The sequence below is a fragment of the Amblyomma maculatum genome, chromosome 1 (assembly GCF_055883805.1).
Source record: "Amblyomma maculatum isolate TAMU_Amacu chromosome 1, ASM5588380v1, whole genome shotgun sequence".
NCBI lineage: Eukaryota > Metazoa > Arthropoda > Arachnida > Ixodida > Ixodidae > Amblyomma > Amblyomma maculatum.
Window position 1 is genome coordinate 182,217,698 of NC_139344.1, and position 24,326 is coordinate 182,242,023.

General features: G+C 46.6%; 1 protein-coding gene across 1 annotated transcript in view; it reads left to right on the forward strand.

The window, feature by feature from the left end:
- LOC146205053 (immunomodulatory peroxidase-like) overlaps positions 1-11,740 on the forward strand; it is a 29,313-nt gene extending 17,573 nt beyond the window's left edge. Inside the window, exons 12-16 of the mRNA XM_084589739.1 lie at positions 5,833-6,000; positions 7,616-7,818; positions 8,233-8,402; positions 10,438-10,540; positions 10,652-11,740. Coding sequence (XP_084445865.1) covers positions 5,833-6,000; positions 7,616-7,818; positions 8,233-8,402; positions 10,438-10,540; positions 10,652-10,733 — 726 coding nt within the window. The 3' untranslated portion in view covers positions 10,734-11,740. The remainder of the gene's footprint in view (positions 1-5,832; positions 6,001-7,615; positions 7,819-8,232; positions 8,403-10,437; positions 10,541-10,651) is intronic.
- Positions 11,741-24,326: the final 12,586 nt, after the last annotated feature.

Below are 24,326 nucleotides of genomic sequence, written 5' to 3' on the forward strand. Positions count from 1 at the left end.
TGCCTCATGTGTCGCAAAATATAATTCACCATTGAACGCATCTGTAGAGAAACAAAGGCCTGCAGTCGAGTTTCGGCACTTGCCTATTTAGGTCAACGAACGACAAGCAACTGATGGGTTTATTTGTCTTTTGTTTATTCTCCGAAGCGAATAACACCGAGATCCGCTGCGAAGCATGCATCTAAAAGGCTCACACTGCTAGCACTGTAAAAAGTTAAGTGGCCGCAATTGTCCTGTTCATAAACGTTGGGCGGAAATATTCGGTGCCCTACAATGTGAGAGCGTGGGGGAGAGTTGCCATACCTTAAATCTACTTGGTGTAAACCCGCGCTTTCTATTTTAGGAGCCAAGAATGAACTAGATCGAAGGATGGGGTTAGTATCAGTGACGGTTCATGCAAAAAAAAAAAAAATGCAGTGCGAACTCGAAACAACAAAGTTGCTTTGCTTTGTTTCTTGCACAGAATGAAAATTGTATCAGGCAGCATTTACCGGTGGGACGTATGTGGTTATACACTGACGTACCCCCCCCCCCCCCCACCCCCTCCTCCACCCGCCCCGTGCGCCGACTGCGACTGGAGATCGACGTATCTATACTATTTCGTGCCCAAATAAACGACTCGAGCAATCATGGTCAGTTAGCAGCATACGTGCCTTACAACAATCATTCATTATGAAGCAGCTAGATCGTACAGCCCGATATTTAAAATATGCAAGTTGTTCTGGATTGAACATGAAGAATATCTACCTATTGATTTGGACGTGAGTTAAAACAAATATTGCACAAGTTGTCTTCAGCGATACGTCAGCCACCAGACTAAAACATTCAGCTTAAAAACAAAAAGCGCTTTCTGTGAAGCAATACATATTTTATTTGAAGCAAGAAAGAATTCTCTAATTGTGAAGCTTCTTTCAATCACAGCTCACTTACTGACCCATTGAAACATTGTTGAACGGTCACTAGATGAGTTGCGATAGTTTAATGCAGGAAGAAGTTTGCCGGTTAAGGCATTACGCGACGCTGCAATTCCGACAAAATACTGCGCATTCGGATAGGTTGTTAACTCTCTCGGTTTATCATCTAGATGATCACAATATGCATATCGGGATGCCACTAACGTTCGCCCTTTGTTGACTTTAAGTTGTCGTCCATCTTGCAATGGCCCCACTCACGTCCAGTTCTAAAAGGCGCCCTTCACAAAACGTTTTTATCAGGTTGCGCAACTCATAAACATGAATAAACAGAACTTTATATATGTACAGGTGCGAACATAAGTAAATGGAACACGCTTTTCCGTTTAAATAAAATCGCGCCTTCTACACTGGAGATAAGAAAACAATATTTGTCCTAGTGAAAAGGCACTGGCGTCTAGTACCGGATCCCACATACCATGACTGCCAATTTCAATGATGCAACGCATGAAAAATAATAGAAGAAAAAAGCGCGCTCCGTTTACTTTTGTCCGCAGGGGTACGGTAGGACAGAAGAAGATGCGTTATGAAGTGCAATGAGCAGCGCTCAAACGAGAAGCTCAACAATCCCCCGTACTCATCTAATCTCCTGCCTCCAGCCGAGTTCTACCGACACTGTGTTTTGCACAGCTGCGGTGGAAGGAGTACAGAGCAATCTTTTTATCGTAACCAAGCGCTTCTAAGCTCGGCAGCATGCCTTTGGTTTCGCGATAAATTATATAGGCGCTCTTCAGCGCCTCCAGCCGCGGCAGTCTCAGCCATCCTTCCAAGGTAGTGGCGCGACGGCTACTAGGCGGCGCTGGCGGTACGCGGAAAACTCCAGCGCAGGTTCTCTTGAGCTATGTATGGATTATTCAAAATTAATCTCTGCAGTACACTCAGGCTGCCGAAGGAAAAAAACAGGGCCATGGTGTTGACCGAGGAAAAAAAAAATTACTCAGCGCATACGTATTTTCTGTGTCTTCTATAACTGGATTTCCTCACTCGAAAAGCATTACAAACACTTTTTTTTTTTTTTTTTTTTTTTTTTACGGGTGCTCGCAGCGTTTCGGAAATGAACTATTCACGCGCTGAAAACTTTCCCGCGGTTTATTAAAAGGCCACTCCTACTACTTTTTTTTTTTTTTTTTGTAAACACGAAGTGGAGAGAAAGCCCATTTGAAGACCGAGTTTGATCAGCGTCGCAAACTGTGACATTGAACGGTATACGAGATGAAGTTAAATATCACTTATCGGTAATTGAAGGGAATCAAAGCGCTCCCACAGGTTTTAAAACGCAAAATCCAGCAGCGGGCTATATATACAGTGGCGATCGTAGTGGACCGTCGTAACGCCTGACATATGGATTGTTTTCATGAGTGCGACTGCCTACCAAAGTGCACAGCATCGCTGGTTTGTGCTGTTTCAGCTATCAGAGAGCACACGCCGTCGGATATACCAGAAGACGATCTGCATCTGCTCGGTCTTGTGTTACTGCTCACGACATTTGAAGTTTCATATTTAAGAACAGCTGGAGAAGGGATTTCCAGCGACTGTTCGATGGACAGCTGCCTGTCCCACGATGCCCTCCCTCCGCCGCACAAAAACCGATCCGTATAAGTTACGAAAAGCATCATTCGAGAATAGCATATTGGTCTAAGAAACCCGGAGTTTTTGTACGCGCACTACACAATAACCAGGTGCATTTACCTTTCATCCCCATAGAAACGTGGCTACTGCGGCCATGAATTTAAACCGCGAAAATGTTCTGATAAACAACAACAACAACAACGAAAAAATCATTGCTACTGATTCGAGGTAGTTTTGATGTTCCGGAAGCCGTAAAAAATGACTGACTAAAAAATTTGCCGACGATTACGTTACTTCCTAATGCGAAATTTGAGCGCAGCTCACCAGCTGTTTCACCTTTTTCGATAGATTGAGGCAAAAATTTCCAGCAAGACATATATGTACAATTACAGACAACTTTTTTTATTTTTTACACATATTCCTTCAAGAAACACTCCACTAACAGTTCTTGGCTGTCATGAAGGAAGCTTTGTGGTCGGAGAAATGAAGAGAACAATTAAGTTATCGGGAGGTTGCGGAAGGCAGCGCGTGGGCCCGTAGGAACGTTGCGCGGCGGAGAGATAGCAGCGACTGACTGATGCCGCTGACGCCGCTAGCGACTCAAGACAACGTGGCTCTGCGTTTCGGCTTGGGATGCACGCACCGTGATCCGCAGATAGCGAGCCGGCGCTCCGGCAACCGGAGAACACCGTCGTCGCCACGCTGAAAGGGGGGGGGGGGGGGGGGGGGGGGGGGTATTGCAATCCGAGTGGCTTTGCTGACCACCCACTAATTTACTTGTGTAGCAGGAGGGTGCGTGTACAAAGTGGACAGTTTACCTCTTGAGCAATCGCGCGGACCAGGGTAGGGCCTCACTTCGAGCTTGCCTTGCCCGCGCTGAGTAGAGTCGCAGTAGCGGGCGCGAGCCGAACCCGGACTTGAAGCTGCGCTCGTGGGCCGGGCTAGGCCTGTTAGTCTCAGGTTCAGACTGGCACAGGCTTTAGAATGCAGCCCGCAGAGTGATCTATATTGCAATGTTCTCCATTGGAGAGCGGTGGCGCTTAGCGTGTCATCCAGGGGCTCGTTACAGTGCCCATACAGAGAAGCGTACGACGGTCGCGAACAGTGGTCGTATCTGTGAAGGGGCGTTTGAAAAAGCTCAGCCGGCCCACGACAGTTGTGCGAATATTGCTGCAGCACGGGAATACCATCATCGTTGCACGAAAGAATTGTTACGAGGGAAATGCAAGGCGAATAACAACGTGTACACGTCTCCATCAAATGCAGATGTACGTGGATGGGGCGGGATAGAATAGATCTATTGGGACAAAAAAGAAAAAACGAAGTAAAGGTTTTCGCTTGCTCACGTATAAAACCCGGGAAAAAAAGCGAAAAAAAAAAAACGGAGCACGTCGTATATTTTCGGATGGCAGCAAAATCGTTTTCGATGCCGAGATAAACAAAAACTGTCTGGCGGCACTGGGCGGTCGGAGTGGCGATATATTTACCGGCCACTCCGTGAAGAAAACAAAGTGTCCGGAGAGATGCATTTTTACCTCAGCGCGTAAGATGGTCGATTAGTGCGCACGTTATCTTTATGCTTGCACGCTTGAAGCGAATCGGTGGTGGTTCGTCGTTTGCACCCAGATGCACCGCCTAGATGAACGCCCTGTAATCTGTTACAAGCAGGTACACAAAGTCTGCAGCGACGTTTCAGGGTCGAACGCAAACACACGGATGTTGTCATTTCGTTCGTCGTGTAACATTCCATGGTGTGCCTTAGATATGAGACTGTGAGCATCGATGTCAGCGTTGCTAAATTAGCAGCTGCGTTTCGTTATGCTATAGACCGATGAAATCTTATTTCGGTTGTGCTCGTAGTGTCATTAGAGAGTTTTAGCTTACCGTGATCTGCGATCCGCTACCGTGATCCGCCACCGCGCGTTCCACTGCGCATGCCCAGATCACTTTGATGCCGATAGATGGCGCCACATACTGGATGTCGGCACACAGACCTGCCGCGTCGGGACCAATCGGCTTGAGCGACCCGCCCACGTGCGGTAGAGAGTCACGGTAGCGGATCGCGGATCACGCGGTAAGCCAAATCTCTCTCAAGACACGTGAAAAAAAAAGTGAATGGTGTTTAAACAAGCGTAAGAATACCTTGCGGAGGATCGTTGTTGTTAAAATCCTTTATTGCGCACCACATTTACACAGCCCATGACAGCTCACCAAGAACTTTAGTACTGAATGTTTTTCTGGGTCTTAGAGCCAGTAAATATAGTAGAGTGGTGCCAATGAGCTTTGTAAAAGAATATTGTGACCGTATCTAATGGAATGAGCTTGCCTATTCCCCGAGACGCTTTTTTTCTCGCAAATTAGTTATTTTGAGAAGAGTACGGCAGGAAATAAATAGTACCATAACGAATGAACTCATTCGAATTTCTTACGATTAGTGTTATTTTGCACGCCACATTTTGCCAAACGTGCGTAATTATAGACTTAAAATTTATTCGCAAGGGTTTGTTGTTGGCCGCGGATTTGGTCGCTCTTTCGTCTGCGAAACCGTAGTTCCAGTGGCGTCTGCAGTCGCATTGAGACAGAGAATCGAACAGACCAAGAAAATCGATCTGTTGTGCGCGCACGTCAAGGTGGCTACCTGACGCGCAGCTACTCTCACGATATAGTCCCCTCGAATATCAAATACGTGCCACAACTTGAGCAGAACACGTTTGCTATGAGATCGCAGATGTTTTCCCGCAGAGACGCGCTTGGGCATACGACTCCGAGAGTGAAATGAGCCGAGTACCGGCTTCTGTCTAGTTTACATAAATGTCGGCTGAGGGTAGCGACTTCCAGAGAGCCTCATACCAGGGCGCAAGTGATGAAGAGAGAAACTATAGCTGCAAGGAGCCCACCGTTCTTTCAAGCCGAAAAAAGCCTCGCTGTTGCCTGCTCTGCGCCTGGCCGGACACTGTCACATGTAAAGAGTCCTCATGAGCAGATGACGGACTGGGATGAATTATTTGAGTCGCGTTTGTTTACAACCTCAGTGTGTAAAATCTTGGCATGGCCTAGCCAGACGGCGCCATCTCGCAAAAGTCATGTTCGTATCAGCGCGGCTAATGGCATACGCTCGAACATGTCATTAGCTCGCCGCACATATGAAGTATATATACTCTTTGGGTAAGTTACACTGAATGCATGAAGTCTGTTGGTGTAGCATGTAGCAATTTGAGTGCTGCCCTGTAGTATTTTTTTCTTCGCGGTTTCGTTAGAGTGCCTAAATTCGTTCGCGCTCTCTCTCCTTCAGGGGAACATCGAGCTCATCAACGAGGACGGCTCCGTGCACAAGCGGGTTCCCCTTGCGACGCAGTTCTTCAACCCGGCCGAGATATACGCGCCAGGGAACCTGGACCGCTTCTACCGCGGTCTCATTAGCCAGCCGGCTCAGACCTACGACCGCTTCGTTACGGAGCAGGTATGTGGAACAAGCGGTGCCCAGGCGGGTTGGAAGGCTCAGATAAAGAAAAAAATTGTGGGGGTTTAGGCATGGCTTGAACCTAGTGATAGAGCGAAAGCTGTGCGTGTTGAAACGAATTTTTCTGCGGACACCTGGATTTAATGTGCCGCTGTCACAACGTTCTAACGAACCTTCGGTCCTAGCAACTCGCTTTTGTCGTTCGCCTCTACCAACTACCGAGTTATCTGTCTTCTTCCTTTTCTTCTTCGTCTTTTACGGTGCCACGGCGCCATGCCGACGGCTTGAAAACCTACCACAGTGTAGCTTTCGCTACAAAAGTGACGTGACCGGGCAGTGCAGTCGTTCTTCGGACGCCATCCTGTGCAAGGGTGCTCTTTCTTGCTTATCGAGGAATAGAAAAGTGGAAATCTGCTCGTTTGCTCCCACTATCACCTATCCCCGTAGTACGGCCATCAGGCTAGAGGCACATTCCTTGCTCATATCAATCTCAAGAGGTGCGATAACAATGAGCCGTTTTACCTTCCCGCCCTGACGTCAGTATGAAATGAAATGAAAAAAAAAAAAAAAAGGCAGCACAGAAACGGCTTCCGTGGATGCCCAACTTATCTAGTTTTGCAGTTCGTCTCACCGAATGTTTTTGCTATTGTTAGAAAGCAGAAATGTTCAGGTAATAGTTTGTGCAGTTTGGGCTCCGTCTGAGTCACGGTGTAAGAGTATATCTTGCACCGTGGTCTGAGTTTAGGGGTGATAATGAAATCGCCCTCAATGTGGCTCATAGATGTACACGTTCAATTTCATATAGGTGTGCACAGGGCTGGCGGTATAAATGCCACTGTCACTCTCAACTTTGCATCTGTTCTCACGAGCGGAATCATATCCTCACAAGTACGAGAGTCGAGTTGTGCGCTTAAGTTGTGAGCCTGTTTGATGCTGCCTGTCGTTGCGACGTGACCAGGCACCTATGACTGCATTTCGTGCGCAAGGTGTTTCTCGGCCAAGTGGTTTCTGTTTCAATCGAGATATTGATTCTGTAAAGCGACGGGTAGTAGGACGATGCAAGTGCAGGGTAAACTGCGCTGCTTTGTTCGGCCTACGCTGGTATAAAACCGAGCGCCGAAAGTATGGAATGAACCTGCGCCACCATCAAAGACGTCTTCATTGACAGCGACCCATGACTTATGCCAACTAAGGATTCAAGCCGGACGTAATTGTTTACCCATTATCCTAAATGTGTGCCCTTGCTGTTTGCCGTGTGAAGGTTCCACGGCGCCAATATTTTAGCGAAATAGGTATACATACAAACTGCATTTTGCTTTACCAAGCTAAGTTTGTCTGTCTCTACTTACAAGCAAACCACGGCGACCATCGACAGTCTGAAATTTAACGCTGCCGCCCTCAACTATTAACGAAACATGACCTTCAAGTAAAACTTGCAGAAGATTCTGTCTAAACAGAATCAGTACGATATTAGCGGAAGAGGCTGGAGTCCGTTCCGAGCTCATGGGGAAAGCCAGACCCGCTTGCTTCACCTTAGGTCGCAACGCTGCCGAATACGTCCGCTTTCATACTGAACCGTTGACAGCAAAGCTGGCGCGGTTTGTGGCGTGCGCAGTTGACGAACCACCTGTACGAGCCGTTGGGCCAGGGCTTCGGCATGGACCTGGTGGCGCTGAACATTCAGCGCGGCCGTGACCACGGCATCCCCAGCTACAATGATTGGAGAGAATACTGCGGCATGTCCCGCATCACGGACTTCTCGCAGCTGGCCGAAATCATGACACCAGAGTCGGCACAGGCCTTCGCGCAGGTCTACAAGTAAGCGCGCCTGTTTCATTGTGTTCGTGCATCCCAACAGTGCTTTAGCGTGGGAGTGTCACAAATTTAACTGCCTTGGGAGTGTGTACGACTTTTTCTTGCATGCGGGAATGTAAGCGTAAGCATTGTGTGAGAAACAACTGCTTAATCGCCCTGTCACGAAATACTATAGGGAAACACGGGGCTGCCTTTAATTCGATGCGCCTTACGCGCAAATATGTTGCAGCTTATACGGATTGTAGTGGACTCGAAACGGAATGCGCTCGTGCTATGGCTCACGAGCACACCATTGCGCGGTTATCTCCTTTAGGGCGCTCTGATTTAACTCTTTCACGTGCTCGACCTGTCTACGCTGGTTTTTCCTGAACATATCAGAAAGAGCCCGCGCATTGAGATGCGGGTGCTGCATCGCAGGTACCCCGACGACATCGATCTGTTCCCGGCGGGCGTGAACGAGCGATCGGTGCCAGGAGGCACGCTGGGCCCCACGTTCGCCTGCATCGTGGCAGAACAGTTCCGCAGGATGAAAAATGGAGACCGCTTCTGGTACGAGAACGGTGGCCTCGAATCATCCTTCAACGAAGGTCAGTGCCACGTGGTTTCTCCTCACTTTTATCGCCCCTTCGTTCTGAATGTTCATACTCCGAACTCGCGTTCGCTGCGTGTACAAATGGAGCAAACAATTAGTAGAAACACCACCATACTCACACTTGTCCCCATCATTGACACGCGTGCAGTGAATCCGAACGTCAGGTGAAAATGTTGCGTAAACCGGCGGTGACCTTTATACGCTTTTGACTTCTTTCGCCGATCGTCTCGCAGCGCCGTATGCATGTCATCATCGACAGGAGCCAGGTAACGTCCCCTGCGACACAGGGGCCTCTCCCATCAACCTGAGGCTAGCCCCATACCAGGAAATCTACATTTCCTGCTCTCATCTTCGTACCGGACATTCTGGCACCATTTCCTTTCCCTTGGTATATAGTCAGTTGCCGTGGAAAACCACGCGCTAACTGTTCTTCGCATCATATGTCCCACCCTGCTCCTTTTTTGTTGTCTTCTTCTCAGCTGGTAGCATATTATTTCTTACGCAGTCATATGGGCCTAGTCCGTGGGTTATGCGGTCTAATCGTGCTGGTCTCAAGTGTAATATTCGTTCGAAAGCAAGGGAGTCACAGCTGTACTGTCATCTTAGTTGTCGTTTGAAGAAAGACTAACCAGCGAAGAAGACGCACTTGTTTTCTGGTTAGTCTTTCTTCGTGCTATGCACCAACTAGCCCAACAATGTGTTTTACTAGTTGTCGTTGCTTACGGGTGCGGTTTAACTGCGTGTTTCGGTCCTGGTAGAAGCAAAAGTGCAGATATGTATGCGTGATTTACACGCAGACATCAGCTTGCCGGCTGGCCAGCATCATTGCCGGACTACAATGGAGCAGGAGTGATGAGTGCCCTGTATTGCGCCAGCCGCGACCAGAGTGTCCCCGTAGATGTCTGATCTTCTGTGTTTTTTTTTCCGCCGGAATCCTTTGGGCGGTTATCCCAAGTCCATTTAGTCCTCCATGTTTCTGCTTGTAAAACATGCATTCTCTAATACACGTTGTTTTCTATCTGTATCTAGACGTTATCGTTTTGCTCTTCATAGTCCACTATCATGACTGCCGAAAGGAAGTGTTCTGACCAGTCGCGGACTTGTTCGTACGTGCCTGATTCATTTATTGGTGCCAGTTGGACTTTCCACTTCAAGCAGTCCTGAAGTGGAAAGTACAGCTGGCACCAACAAGTCAATCGGGCACGCAAGCGTCCGAATCACGCGATGATCGTACGATCATCGATACTCTCAAGTCGTATTCTGCGGGGCCGCGGCTCACGTCAGCCTCTAACGTCATGCGTGTCCCCCATACGGGGCAAGGTGGGAGCTCACGTCGTCGCAGTTACGTCGAAAACACTCCTCTATCGATGCTGCTTGCACATAGATAAGCGGTGTGCCAGCGCATCAATTTTCCATTTTTTCTTTGTAGGCACAATAGAGAGCGACAAGATAATGGTTATCAGCCAGAGCCCTCCTGTAACGAATCGTAACTGCATGCCACCGACCAGGCTTCCTTTAGTGCCCTATTAAAATTCAACCTTACCTCATGCAATAACAGTTCACATATGGTACGTTCAACTCCACCTCGAAGCCGCATTGCAGTGCGCAATTAGAGGCAAGTAAGGCTAAAAAGGTTAACACATCTATTGAAATGGCAACATAGTTTCTCATTCCCAGTGAAAAAAAAAAGACAAACTACAGAATAATGTCAAAAATACGACAAAATATTCCATAGTGATGTCGTATACGTGAGATTTTTCTGTAGTACATTTCTGTTGTCTAGTTCTGTAGCACTTTTCTGTTGTAACTACAGAAAGTTCTGATGTTACTTCTGAACGCTATGTTGTCATAACAGGTTTCCCGTCAAAATCCACGCAGAAATTTTGTCGTAACAACAGACAACGTTCTGTAGTTTTTTTCGACTGGGTTGTTTCGCCTTCCTGGGAACTTCCACTGCCCGCGCTTTCAAAATGAGCAGATTCTCTCCCTATTTGACTCTCACAGTGTGTCGTCCCCTTTTCTATCTGCAGTGCAAGTCGAGGAAATCCGCAAGGCAAGCTTGGCACGCATCCTTTGTGATAATACTAACCTGCAATACGTACAACCTCTCGCCATGATCCGGGAACAAAGCTGGTGAGCGTGATGGCGACGTTTCCTCATTCCCGATTCGGCAGTGCGTGCATAAATTGAGTGCGTATTCTCGCCAACAGGCGCAATGACAAACTCATTTTACGCCTCACGCAGGAATCCCAAGGTGGACTGCAATGGCGCTGACATTCCACGAGTCGACCTTGACAACTGGCAGAACGAACCAGTTTGGACGTGAATATGCATCAAACTGCACGTGGAAATTAATGGTGAATTCCAATCGCAGAACTGGAGCGGTCCGCACGCTTCGTGGCAGAGAGCTTGAATCCGGCGCAGATCAAGCGTCCGGACTGCGCATTTGGAACACTCGTGTTCCGATCGGAGCATGAAGATGGCGCTCGCTAACTGGCGGAGGAAGTACCCGTAATTCCTTGCGCTTTCCGGAGCTTCATGCGCACGTGTCGCCTATCTTCAAATCTGTAATGAATCTACGTTGTTCCCGCTGCTTCTTGAGATGGAGCTAACACCAACAGTTTAAGCTATTCTTTCATTCATGTTCGCACAGCCGAGCGCGGGCACACACGGCAAGGGTTCTTCGGCACTTTTTTTAATAAAACAAAGTAGCGGTCCATCATATTCAGTCTTCCCGGACAGAACAGATATCAACTGGCTTTCAACTTACGAGGTAGAAAAAGAAAAAAAAAAGATGTTTTCGCGAGTAGTTTTGAAGTCGTTCTTCGAGCTATCTTTATAAAGATCCGTCGGTTCTATTGCTGCTTTCCGACTCACTGTCCTCATGAGCAAGCACTATCTCGCGACAAGAATTTGAATTCCTAGCGGTGGCAAATACTTATCTGCTACGAACTGGCAAAACTGGCGCAGCGGAGCAGAGAAGCCGCCGGACTGAAGAGCGCTGCTAAAGAAATACGTTAAGCAAACTTCCGGTTGAATCCGCCGATTTCAGCAGAGCAGTTCCGACTGCTCCACAAAGCAACCTTGGCTCTGCGATCGCCCTCTATCGAACCGCTTTATAGACGCGGTCCGTGGTTCAGATCTGTGATTAGAACGCAGATGCCCCGGAAGCGCTTCAAGTCTGCGATTGGAAATCACCTTAAGAGTCAATGGGACAGACACCTACCCCCTCAGTGCTAACGCGCTTCGCTCATGTTTCATACTGTGTCTCTTGTGCTGTTCGAATGTTAGCTGTGTTGTGAATCGTTCTTCATTAAATAATTTTCAACGAAATGGTTCCGTTTCCTGCGCATTCATGTGGGCCGAGCTGTAGATGGCGTTATCGACACACCGATACAAGTCATCCAGTGCTTACTGTCAGCAGTACGCTGAGGGAAGTAGTTGCCGCACGTGTTTCATTGATTGCTGTGGGTTACTGTCAGTATGGCAAGGTAAGCTGTTGCAATATTTCATTTGTTTCGGTGCCTGATTTATTTCGGTCGCTGTAGCTGCAGCTATAGTGCGGCTTTGCTTAAAATAATTATTGACGACGATTTCCACCTCTCAATACTTTCTGATATAAACATCAAATGTAAGAATTAAAAAGCAGCGTAATAAAGCCAAATCTTATGGGATGGTGCTCCAGGCCGAAGAGGGAGCAAGTAAAATCAATGGTCGACCATTCTGCCTAATTTACTTACAAAGCTCACCGCCAGGAGCGCGGCCGTTGCATTAAAAAGGGAGATTTGGCCGGGCTGCCTTTCGAAGCACGGGAAGCTCAGATTAAAATACATGGGAAACGCCCGAGGAAATTGCGCAGTAACAGGTAGACAGCTAAAGTACTTAAACACCTATGCCTACATAACGATGACTAACCAGTAAGTATCCAGAGCACAAAGACAGACGGAGAAGTAAAGAGCCTTAAACGACGGGAAAAACAGTGTACAAATTGGATAAATTCAATGGAAAAGAAGCAGAATGTATAACTATACCGAAATTGGAAAGAGCAGGTCATGGAGAAATCTTTGACAACTGAAGAGGCAGTGCCCTACTTTTTGTAGCTAGACAAGGGCGCCTTAGAATACTCAGCTAAAAAAAAAAAAATAAAAAAAAAACAGCTAAGATGACACATGTGCAGTGAGTGGTAAATACTTAGAAACAGCTGAACATCTTACTCATATGTGCATGATGGCATACATCCGGATGTCTATGCAGGCACACTCTCCCTGAGGCTTTAGTATTTAAAGTTAACAGTGGTCAGGTTAATGAATCTGCGGTGGAAGTTAGCAAAAAGCGACTGAAAGATTAGCGGCTGAAAGTAAAAAAAGGTGGCATAAGGTTAGAAATGTAGGAATAAAAATTAAGTAATTGAAATGACGAAGTAGTTGACGGATTTATAACAAAATTAAAGAACTGTAAGAAAAAAATTCTAGCGGGCACTCTGGACCACTAAAGCGCGATGAGGCGAAATACATTCGTTCTATAATTCGTTTACAGGGAAGGAATCCCACTATCATCCTCACGGTAGACAAGGGGAATTATGATGAGCGCTTCACGATCCGTGGCGTGGCTCAGTTGGTTAACGCCGTTGTCTGGCTATCCAAGGTTGTCTGGAGGTTCGATTTCCGGTGGAGTCGAAGTTTATTTATTTTTATGGTGCGCTCTCGAAAGTGTGACACGCTCTGCCGACAGCTCCTGCTGACAACGATGAGGCATTAAAGGTAAAGGCAGAACATGGTGGCAACTGCCACTACCCTGTTTCAAAGCGGACGCTCTTCTATTCTATCCATATTCTATTCTAACCCCCCCCCCCCCTTCCCCCTTTAATTTCCATAATAAAGTTTGTTGGTTGGTTTGGGGGGTGTAACGTCCCAAATCAGCGCAGGCTATGAGAGACGCCGTAGTGGAAGACTCCGCAGTAATTGCGACCACCTGAGGTTTTTTTATACGTGCACTGACATCGCACAGCGCACCAGAACACGGTCGCCTCTTCGTTTCGCCTCCATTGAAACGCAAAGCCGACAGTCGAGATCGAACCCGGGTACTCCGGCACATTAGTCGGGCATCTTAACAACTGCGCCACCGTGGCAGGGCCCACATTAAAGTTGTATACTTCACTTCGCTGGCCACTTCACAAGAGCACTGTGTTACCACCGTAGTCGATCATGTTTTACTGCCAGCTCTCTCGCGCTGTGCATTCTGCATCATTGTCTTCATCCACTTCTATCTGTGAGCAATGAATCTAAGCGCACTGCTATCTGACCTCTAAGCACACACTCTTAAGGTGTGGTAAGTGGACCCCAAATGTTATAGTGCACAACCCCTAAGGTCCCGACTGACCGATTTCAGCGATGTTTGCCCGAATTCAAACCTTGAAACTCTATAACCTCTAACCGAAGGCGAATTGAAACACGATGTTGTGGCCAACTTAATTAAATCGGCTGCAATTTTCATGTGTGTGCTCTGTCTAGCACTATGTTTCAAGCGAATTCCAGCATCCTTTGCTGCAAATAATGTGATTTTAGTATGCCAGCTAGAAAACGCAGAAATAAATATGTTTGATAACGCTGACCGTGGTAATACGTCTACCGCCATTTTCTACCGACAAATTTTGCCGCCAGTGCTAGTGTCATATTTCAATGCGTTAGCACTACAGCCTCGATTGCAAAAACTCGGTTGTTGAAGCCCATTTGAACTTTGCGACCCACAGAAAGAAATAAAATAAACATAACTAAGTTAGGCTGGCCTGCGTTTCGAACTCACGACAACGCGAGTGGATTGGCATTGCTGGCACTTGTACGAATGCTATTAGTTGGAACACTGACTTATTCATCCAGACCGCATCCATGCCAGCCATCATTCTGGCCGCATATAGAAATTCTGGGACATACACACATGTATTCAGTAAAGGCAGCTAGTGAGGAGGCCTACCTTGCGCAGCACAGACCCCCCCCCCCCCCCTTTTTTTTTTGTTTTTTGTTTTTTAAGCGCCCAACAAGCTTTCGAAGGTATGCCGGCGCATCACTGGCTGTCCTGACGGGGACTTCAACAAGAGACGTGGGAACGCCACGTGAACGGTGCCATAGGAGTGGTATACTGCATCTCCCTCTCATTCAGTGCATCATATGCTGATTAAACTGGCCGCTGCTTTACGTAAGTATACCGAAAGCGCTGAATATAGGGACAAATATGCAAATATCATGCTGCGCCTTGCTTCGTGTGGCAGCGCGTGTAGGGCCAGATTTGAGGAAACCACAGTTCTGGCCAAAATCGAAAATAGCAAGGCTAGGCTTCTGCTAGACGCTTATCATATTGGAACGTTGTCTGGTCGTCGTGTCAGCGATACGTTTGTGCAAGTTCATTCTCCTGAATGTGCTTTTTTAGATTTCTTTATTAACTATTATTGCTTGATTTCTGTGCCTCACATTCCCCCTCTCAGTGCATTCGTGCCTCGCCGTTTATATATGCACTGTACGACGACATGATTGAATTAAGCGTTGGTAGTGCGCTGGTTAACGTCTTATGTGTGTTCTCTTTTGTCACTCATCCGGATCTACCCTTACTTCTTCACATCATGCAGCACAGCCTGACAGCATACTTTCCTGTTCAGATCTATGGGGAAAAATTGTAGCGCAGCAGCTAACTACATTTGAGCCACTTAGGCTCCAGTGTAGTTTTGTCTCAGTTTTGAATCGGTCCGAACAGCGGAGCTATAGTCTTAAACCGTTTTTCGAACAACTTGCGTTTTCATTCAGAAACCAGCCAGTGCGTTAACTGGAGATAAAATAATATACAGTCAGTAAGTAGACGATCGCATGCACACCCAAGTTCAGTTGTGAAGTTCTTATAGTGTTCAGAGGCTGGAAAATTCTGCACGCATCTCACCTTTCTGCCAAAATACTGAGCCCTTGGAAGCAAGCCCTCAAACTGCACTGTACTTATCATTGACGCTACGTGAAAACGAAACATTTTTTTTTTTTTATCCAAGAAGTTCACACGATGAAGCGAAAATAAAAATTGGAGGGTACACTTAAGCTCCGTTTCTAATGGTATGAAACGACAGCAATAGTGGCTTTCGCCTGCGACTTCCTTTGCGGACCTTCTTTCGCGTGCATGCACTCTGCAACACTCTTAATCACTGACCTCCTTACGTGTACCTCTATTATTTCCCACATGCTCATTACCACACAGTCTTAAGCTACACAACTGTGTGAAAGACCCCGCTTATATAACTAATCCGTACGAACGTGCCTGCGTGGCCTATATAGAAGTTGCGTGTTTGACTCGGATTTCAAGTGTGCCGAAAGTTTCGATTCCCATCACACTCCTGCAGTCTCAAAGGAGACGCCCCCGATGCCCGATCTTCTGGAGAGCGTAGCCTTTAGCGCTATCGTGTCAAAGAGACAATAAAACTACAGGCTCGCAGCAATCCACGCGTTTGTCGCCACATTCGAACCGATCTGGGTAGTACGAAGAAAGCGAGTAAATTATGAGCCTAACGCGAGCGTTCAGTTTAGTACTAAAACGCACAAGCACGCTTGTACAACGCTTTTGCGCCGCCAACCAGTACGTTATAAAAAGCGTTAGTTTGAAAGGCGCCTTGCCGGATGGCTCGAGCGCGCCGGCAACCGCAGGAACTGGATACGTGCAATGACGGCATGATCATGTGACCAAATATGGCGGCTCCCATGCTTCCGCGCTGTAACACACGTTGTAAAGCATCTATAGGAGTGATCTCAATGTCGTTTTTTAGCGTCCGCTGAAGAATGTCCCTCTGCCCCGGAAAAAAATAAACGACATCCCGGCAGAATAGGGTACAATGATTTATACTATATAGCCAGTGGCGGTTGAAACAGGCGGGAGTTCACTGACACAAATGTTTCCTTAGCACCAAGCCACTTTTGGACAGATAAACGGAGGTTAAAAATGAAGGCCTTGGAAGCTGATTTACCGCGCATCCGTTGCGCTTTAGTACATGTTCTCTCAAAAGGCAACGTAAGGCTGTCAATATATCGGTACGCCAAATAACGTCTCAACGAGAAAATTTGTCAACTTTTTGTCTCGAATGAAAAACGTACAATGGGGGAATGTGCCGCAACTTATTTCCACAAATACTCTCAAATGACCGTCATATCTATGACCAGTCGGCGGAAAAAAAAAACGATTAGACAAATGGGCGCTTAACAATCTGTTATGTACAGCTGCGAGGAAGGGTTGGTTTGCCGTATAAGTGGAGAAAACATTTGGCCGACCATTACGATACCCGGTAACGCGAAATTTCATTCGCCAGGTATTCTAGTTCTGCAATATTGATGCGAACTAATCTTTATTTCTTGCTTTATTTGTTTAACGCGCCGAATGATTTAGGCAATGCTGCGAGCATTTTGTTCTGTTTGTTTGTGCACGATAGAAACTACCGGATGCGGCGTTATCCTTTTCTCTGTCGCGCAAAATTTACTTGGAATATCTGAAGGAAACAGCATTCGTCGAGGAAATCAGAGGAAAAGGGAAAAATAAAAACAAATAAACATAAGTTGAAGTTTCGGCACCTCTACGGGTGCCCTGTGCACAATGAAGATGAAACAAGATGGACCATTGTTTATGAAGTGAAAATATTGCATACAGAACGCATGTACTTATATCTCGGATAGATTGCCCCGCGTCCTATTTATCACTTCGCTTTTCATTTTAATGTGTAATGATTCCTTGAGTAGGCGAGTAGATAACAGTTTAACAGTTTACCGAATATCCTTGGGGAATTGCAGTCAGTCAGACGGCTCGTGTTTTGATTGCGCTCTGCTAAAGCGTCCGAAGTCACTTTTTGCTTCTTGATGTCACGCTGCTGTCCTTTCAAGCGTCTTCTAAAGTCACCAGTCTCGCCTTTGTAGGAGGCGTCGCACTCTTTGCACGAAATTTTGTAGACGACAACAGGACAGCTTGCCTTCTCCCCAACGGGTCTCTCACCCGTACCATATTGCTTTTGAGCTTGCCAGATAGTAAGTGGGCCACTTGGATGTCAACGAATATGGGAGCTGAAGATGGCGAAATTGTTTTTCTTTTCCTTCTTCCTTTTACAGTGCAGCCTCTGCAATAAATTCCAAGATGACCGGCGTAGTCTTGCTCACGTTGTCATTGTGTTCTCGTAGCCGGTCATTGAGGCATCTGCCACTTTGACCTGTGTAGTGCTTCCTGCATGACAGCGGAAGCCTGCGCATACTATTGCTGATGAACTCGACAGATCTTTTTGATGCAGCTTGGTAGCCTGCCTTGCTTGTGTTGCAAGAGTTCACCATGTGACAAAGTTTAGAGAGCTTATCGAGCGCGGAAAAAACCACATTCACATTGACACATGAACCCATTCTATCGAGGTTGCGGGAGATATTATGCAAGTGCGGAATAACAACGAGCTTTTTTTTTTTTTTTTTTTTCATTTCAATGGCTGTAATGCGTCCTGAACTCAAGACATCTTTTAACAGGTTCGCTGAGACGGAGATCAAAAGATGATGTTTGAGATAAAGCACTTAGAAAAAGTCGATACTCTAACTTTCGAGAACGATTGCTCTAGAAAATCATCCACAAATTTAAAAACGCACGCCAGACTTGTATCTTACTTGTCAAGAAACCTGTATTGGAGCGCGATAAATGTCACTTTTAAGAGTGGGATATACATGAGCCGATGCAGACGCTTTGGAAGCTTGGATAAACGCTATCGTGAATGGTCTACTTATGCCTTACTGTGAATCGCGCTGTGTGTGTGACGCATTAATAGCCGTGAATCGGTGGCAGCTGCTTGTGAGCAAACTTAATTTGCTTGCACCGCGGTTATCACTCCTGCCAGTAATTCGGAACTGGTCAGGGATCCTCAAGGGTGAGTCTTTTGTTTGTTTGTTTGTTTGTTTGTTTGTTTGTTTGTTTGTTTGTTTGTTTGTTTGTTTGTTTGTTTGTTTGTTTGTTTGTTTGTTTGTTTGTTTGTTTGTTTGTTTGTTTGTTTGTTTGTTTGTTGTTTTTTCGGCTCAGTATTCCAGATGGCAAAAAATTTTAACAGGCTGTAATTCTGGCGTCGGCGCAAGGTATGCGCCGTTAGTGTGCCTAGACACCGTACAGCCGCGTCGTTGACTCGTTCACGTTTGTACAATTTGCGGGGGCGTGGCCAGCGCGGCGGTGTTTACGGTGGTCGAGATCGTGCGGTGCTTGACTGCGCTGTTGACGCGCCGTCGGACGGCACTCCAGAAACTGTCAGATAAATAAGATATTTGCAAATGTAGCTTCGTTCCGCCGATCACCGCGTCGCTACGGTTGTTGGAGTTAGTCGGCAATGGCCGCCGTAATCGAGAACGGGGGCGAGCTGTGTAACAACAGCGAACCGCGATTCGCGTTAACCTCGATTAAGCGAAACCAGGGTTAAGCCGACCTTCCTCACAGTGGCTCATGGGGCCCCCCATTTACAATTTCTACAAATATTTTATATCCGGTCATTGCCCGGATGGTAACAAAGCTATAGAAAAGGAGTGACACGCATGTACAACCTTTGCCAAAAGTAAGTGGTCTCGTTAGGCGTCAATAACGTTCCAGGTCCCTTGAAGAATAAAGGTAGTGCGTCGTGACTACTGCGAAACTTCTGGAATTGCACACATGACACACGGACAGCTTAGAGGTAAACACTTAAGCCTCTATTTTTGACAAAGGTTGACACGTTTCATTTTTACGTAACTGGTGCGCGTAAAGCAAAAATAATGGTCTGTGGGAACATTGCAGGGACTTCTCCGTATATTGTAAGAAAAATATTAAAGAGAAAAAAGTCATAACTCCAGGATTATTCTGAAGTCTAAGGTAACGTTCAACAGCCTCGGGAAAGAACAGCAGTTTACGTTAGGTAGCGAAGCACTGGAAGTAGTGGGCGAATATGTCTACTTAGGACAGGTAATAACCGGAGATCCGGACTATGAAATGCAAGTAACAAGGAGAATAAGATTGGGATGAAGCGTATTTGGCAAGCACTCGCAGATTATGACTAGCAGTTTACCGGTATCGCTCAAGAGGAAAGTATACAACAGTTGCATCTTACCTGTACTCACCTATAGGGCTGAAACGTGGAGGCTAACGAAAAGTGTTTTACTTAAGTTGAGGACAACGCAGAGGGCTACGAAACGAAAAGTGGTAGGGGTAACATTAAGAGATAGGAAGCGTGCAGATTGGGTCAGAGAAATAACTCAAGTTACTGACATTCTAATGGAAATCAAGAAGAAGAAATGGGCATGGGCAGGACATGTAGTGCAAAGAGAGGATAACCGATTGTCTCTTAGGGTAACAAACTGGATTCCAAGGGAAGGAAAGCGTAGCAGGGGGCGGCAGAAAGTTAGGTGAGCGGATGAGGTCAAGAAGGTCGCAGGTGTCAAGTAAATTCAGCTAGCACAGGACCTGGTTAATTGGAGAAATATGGGAGAGGCCTTCGCCCTGCAGTGAGTATAGCCTGGCTGATGATGACGATGATGATTATGATGATGATGAAGTAGAAGAACTCCAGGACCACATTTACTTCGTCATATTTCCTCAAAACATAAAAAAAGGCAATAAAAGGACTGTGTGCTTGAAGAAAAACTAAAATAAAACGACTTTATTGTTCGCTTTCAAAAATGTGACATACATCAGGCTGCGTCCTCAATCATATATCATTCGGTCCGCGTGCGCGTGTGTGCGCGGAGGGTCTTGCACAATGTAGAGGAGCGGTGCACAAGTAGTGTCAAAACATCAAAATGGAAACCTCTCAGCGCTGACACTGTAATGACGTGTTCGTAGACGGTCTTCAAGAATACTTTTTATGGGCTTGCACCCTCTTTTGTACATAAGCCCCGTCGTGGTGGCGCAGTGGTGAAGGCGCTCGACTACTGTGCCCAAAGATGCGGGATCGAATCCTGGCCGCGGCGGCTGCTTTTCGATAGAGACGAAAAGCGAAGCGCCTGTGAGATGTCAGTGCACGTTAAAGAACCTCAGGTGGTCGGAATTTCCGGAGTCCTCCACTACGGCGTCTCTCATAGCCTGAGTCGCTTTGGGACGTTAAACCCCACAAACCAATCTTTTGTACAAATACTCCTGTTGGTAGAATAAACCTCAGTAAAGTCCGGCCTTCGTGTTGTCTCTTCTGCCTTCGTCCGTGTTTTTCGTTTGCTGGAATAGTGTCTCACAATTGAATAGTCTAAAATTCAAATAACAAAGGCGTGGCAACGTGTGCACTTCCCCTTGAAATGCACTTGCGGAATCGCCGGGCGCTAAACAATTGATTTCACTTACGTTTCGACTATCTGGAATATGCAACTGCTGATTAAAAGGCAGTCAAGTCGGCAGATCCGCTCGATAAGCTGTTACTGAGTGTTCCGTTCAAGAGCCAGCCAAGCACGCTCTGCAGTGCCGTCCAGCGTATCTGAGGAACAGTATAGAGTTAAATTAAGGCGCGCCTGCACGGCCCGCACCTTCAACATATTAGTTTTCTGTCGCGCCATGGCATATCTCTATATCTCTGGGCATATCTCTGACACACACCAAAAAAAAAAAAAAAAAAAAAAGGAAACAAAAAAATAACTCGTTTCTAACCTTGCATATGAGTCATAAAAATGGCATTTATGCGGTATGCACTTCCAAAGGCTGTACGCAGCAATAGGAAGAGTACTACACGAAGCGGAAGCTGCCCAACGAATTGAAACGAGCGTTCCAGCTCTTGCCGATGCTCGAGACTTGGTACGAGCCATTATTCTGAGCATGCATCGTTTCTGACAAGAATACGTCATTATTCTGCCTCAAATATCTGGTAGCTCCGCTCAGTTTCCTCTTTCCCTATATCAATCCACCAGCTCCTCGATTGGGCTGAACCACGCTGAAGTATACCGCACATTGCAAGTGAAACGTGCTCCCAGATATGGCTAGTAAAGATTCAAGTCTGTTTATTGCTCCCACTGCCGTCATAACGTGACGCCAATATGTGTCACACAACAGCGCGCTCTTTTGCGATGTATGGGTCCAGTACTGGTCGGCAGGCTTGAAGGCGGGTTGGATTCATTGTGATAGTAAGTTTCTTCATTTTTAAAGAAGGCGCTACTATAACCATTACGCGCAAATGTCGTAGGTGTGAACATCTTATGGTACCCAACATAAAATTCTAAAGGGCACTAAGTTTGGACCACTAAAGTGCGATGAGGCAAAAGCCGTTATAGTGCGGTGGATCGTAGCGACACATGATTTCGTAAGCGTTTTTACCGAGCTTCTTTTTTTTTTTTTTTTCGCAGGTGTCAAAACGGGTTCTCAGATATTCCTTCCTGTTTTTACGGGAGTGTGACCAAAGCAACTCCTACATAACCCCTTGTGAGAGGAGAGATTTTCCACCTGCTACCTGCCCGCATCCTGCGAAAATGCCGTGCCAGGATTAAACAATGGAGAGCTTGCCGGAGACCCCGCGTGCGCGCGTGCCTTGACAGGCTTGAAATCAATCGCGGCCGCTGCGCCTGCGTGGGAGGCGTCCGGAAAACCGGTGTACGTATAGCGAGCTCAAATTAATAATTATTGGAAACACACTAACCCGCAGCATAACTTCGGGGGATCTGCATGTGACATTTGTGTGACATTATCTGAAATATTTATAACAAATAGTTTCTTTTTTTTTTATTAGATTGTCATCATTATCATCTGCATGTACGTCTGCTGATACGTATGATACGCACAGCTAAAACGCGTTTTGCCCCGTGTCAGCCAAATACGTATACGTCAGTACGTCTACGTCTACGTTGGTACATCTCCGGCAAGCTAAATATTTCTATTTAGTTTATGCCGGTCTACCGGATTCCTTCCAAGCAAGCGCAGTGGCTGTGATTGCACTCACCCCTTACAATGCCCGGGCGCAGGAGGGGTCCGGCAAACCAGCATACGTCTCCGACAAGCCCCTATCGGCAGATGCAACATGATGCAACATCTGCAGCGAAAAAAATTCTAACATCTATCTGCGATGAAAGAAAAACAGAAACGGAAGAAGAATTGAAGATATTATTGGATCGTGACCTATCCTATCTTAAAGCTTAAAAAATGAAAGAAAGCCTGTAAAGTAGCAATATTAAATCTGTATTCTCAAAGTTGGCTTTCGACGTAGTTGAGCTTGTAGCAACAAAAAAAAAAAATGAAATATATACTACTTAGTGTTGCCAGTTCGAAAGTAATTATGTGCAAGGATAAAATGTAACTTGCGCTAAAATTATTCAGCTGTGCTAATTTTATAAGAGCCGAATTTTTTCATCCACGTCCTGTAATGGGCCGGTTGTTCTGGCACAAACAAAGTGAGTCACAAGGACAGAAGCGAAGAAAAAATATGGTAACGCACGCAGCCCCTACGTTTATCAGTTCGTGCTTACACACGCACGCACACTGCGGAAAGGACTACAAGTAACCTTTTTCTCGTCAAAAACAGACGGGAAAGCGCTACGCTGCGACTGCGGATATAGAACAGGTACATATACGTGCAGCACTCACACCGAAGTTTGTTCGCCGTCTGACAGCAGATAATTAATATACTCTGACATAAGCGAGCACGCTGCGAAAAACGCAAATTTACGTAGCCCAGCTAGAGTGTATACAGTCGAAAAATTTAAGATAGATCACATACAGGGAAAAACATGCGTTTCCTCACACTTGCCCAGAACTATCGCGCCTCACAACTGAAAGCATAGTGACCCCGCCGGGGTGGCGCAGTGGTTACGGCGCTCGACTACTGTTCCCAAGGACGTGGGATCGAATCCCGGCCTCGGCGGCCGCCTTTCGATGGAGGCGAAAAGCAAGGCGCCCGTGTGCTGTGCGATGTCAGCGCACGTTAAAGAACCCCAGGTGGTCGACATTTCTGGAGTCCTCCACTACGGCGTCTCTCATAGCCAGAGTCGCTTTGGGACGTTAAACCCCACAAACCAAACCAGAAAGCAGAGTGACACCGAGGCAGATGCAGACATCCCTCGCATTAGAGGGCCTCATTGAGAGCAGCAGCGACACGTGCAGCGTACGCGCAGTGGCAGGTACGCCTTTAGAGAGAGCCAAGGGCTGCACCGGTTGTGGCAGCTCGACTCAAGTGTGGAGATGTGTCATGCCAGCGTATCTCTTTGAAAGACCATCTACATGCTTGAAATCTTTCAGGATTTCGCAATTAAAAACATTCCTAAATTACATTGGTAAAAATATAATGCACGAAATCGACGCGACGCAAGAACCAATTAAAATGGCCCGTTTTTTGCAATAAACGATATCGGAGATATGAGAACTTTGCGCAGGGATGTACCACCAGGAACATCAAATGATTATTTGCCGATTGGTGTGCTGAACTGCGGAACTTGATCGGCCCATTCCGCTAAATGCACGCTGTTAACGAAGTGGAAGTGATGCAATCTACCAATCAGGACTTTTCATTCACGCTCAACGACGTTGACACCGACTTTCCTGAGACACGCGATTCTTAATGCAATCGTGTTGAAGAACTGCCGGTGTCACCCATTAACTTAAACTTCGGGCCTCGAAAAACTTTTAAGCTCTACTTTTAGCTTTTCTTTGGTTTATAGACCTCAACATTCTAAAGCAACATCGACACTGAGGGACCGTACAGTCACAGGACTTGGGAAATTTGGACACCTGGGTAGCGTACAGAGTCGTCCACTTCTAGCTATAACACGATCGCTGCTTCCAAAGCGCCATTGCGTCCGACCTGGCCACGCAATAAAACTAAGGCCATGCGAAGAAGCCCGTCTGGGTCCCTGTGTACTAATGGATTTGCATCGATATGTGCCTGCCTCGGACGCAATGTTGCTTTGAAACCATCGACCGTGTTGTAGCTGGAAGTGGACGACCCTGTACATTGACACTG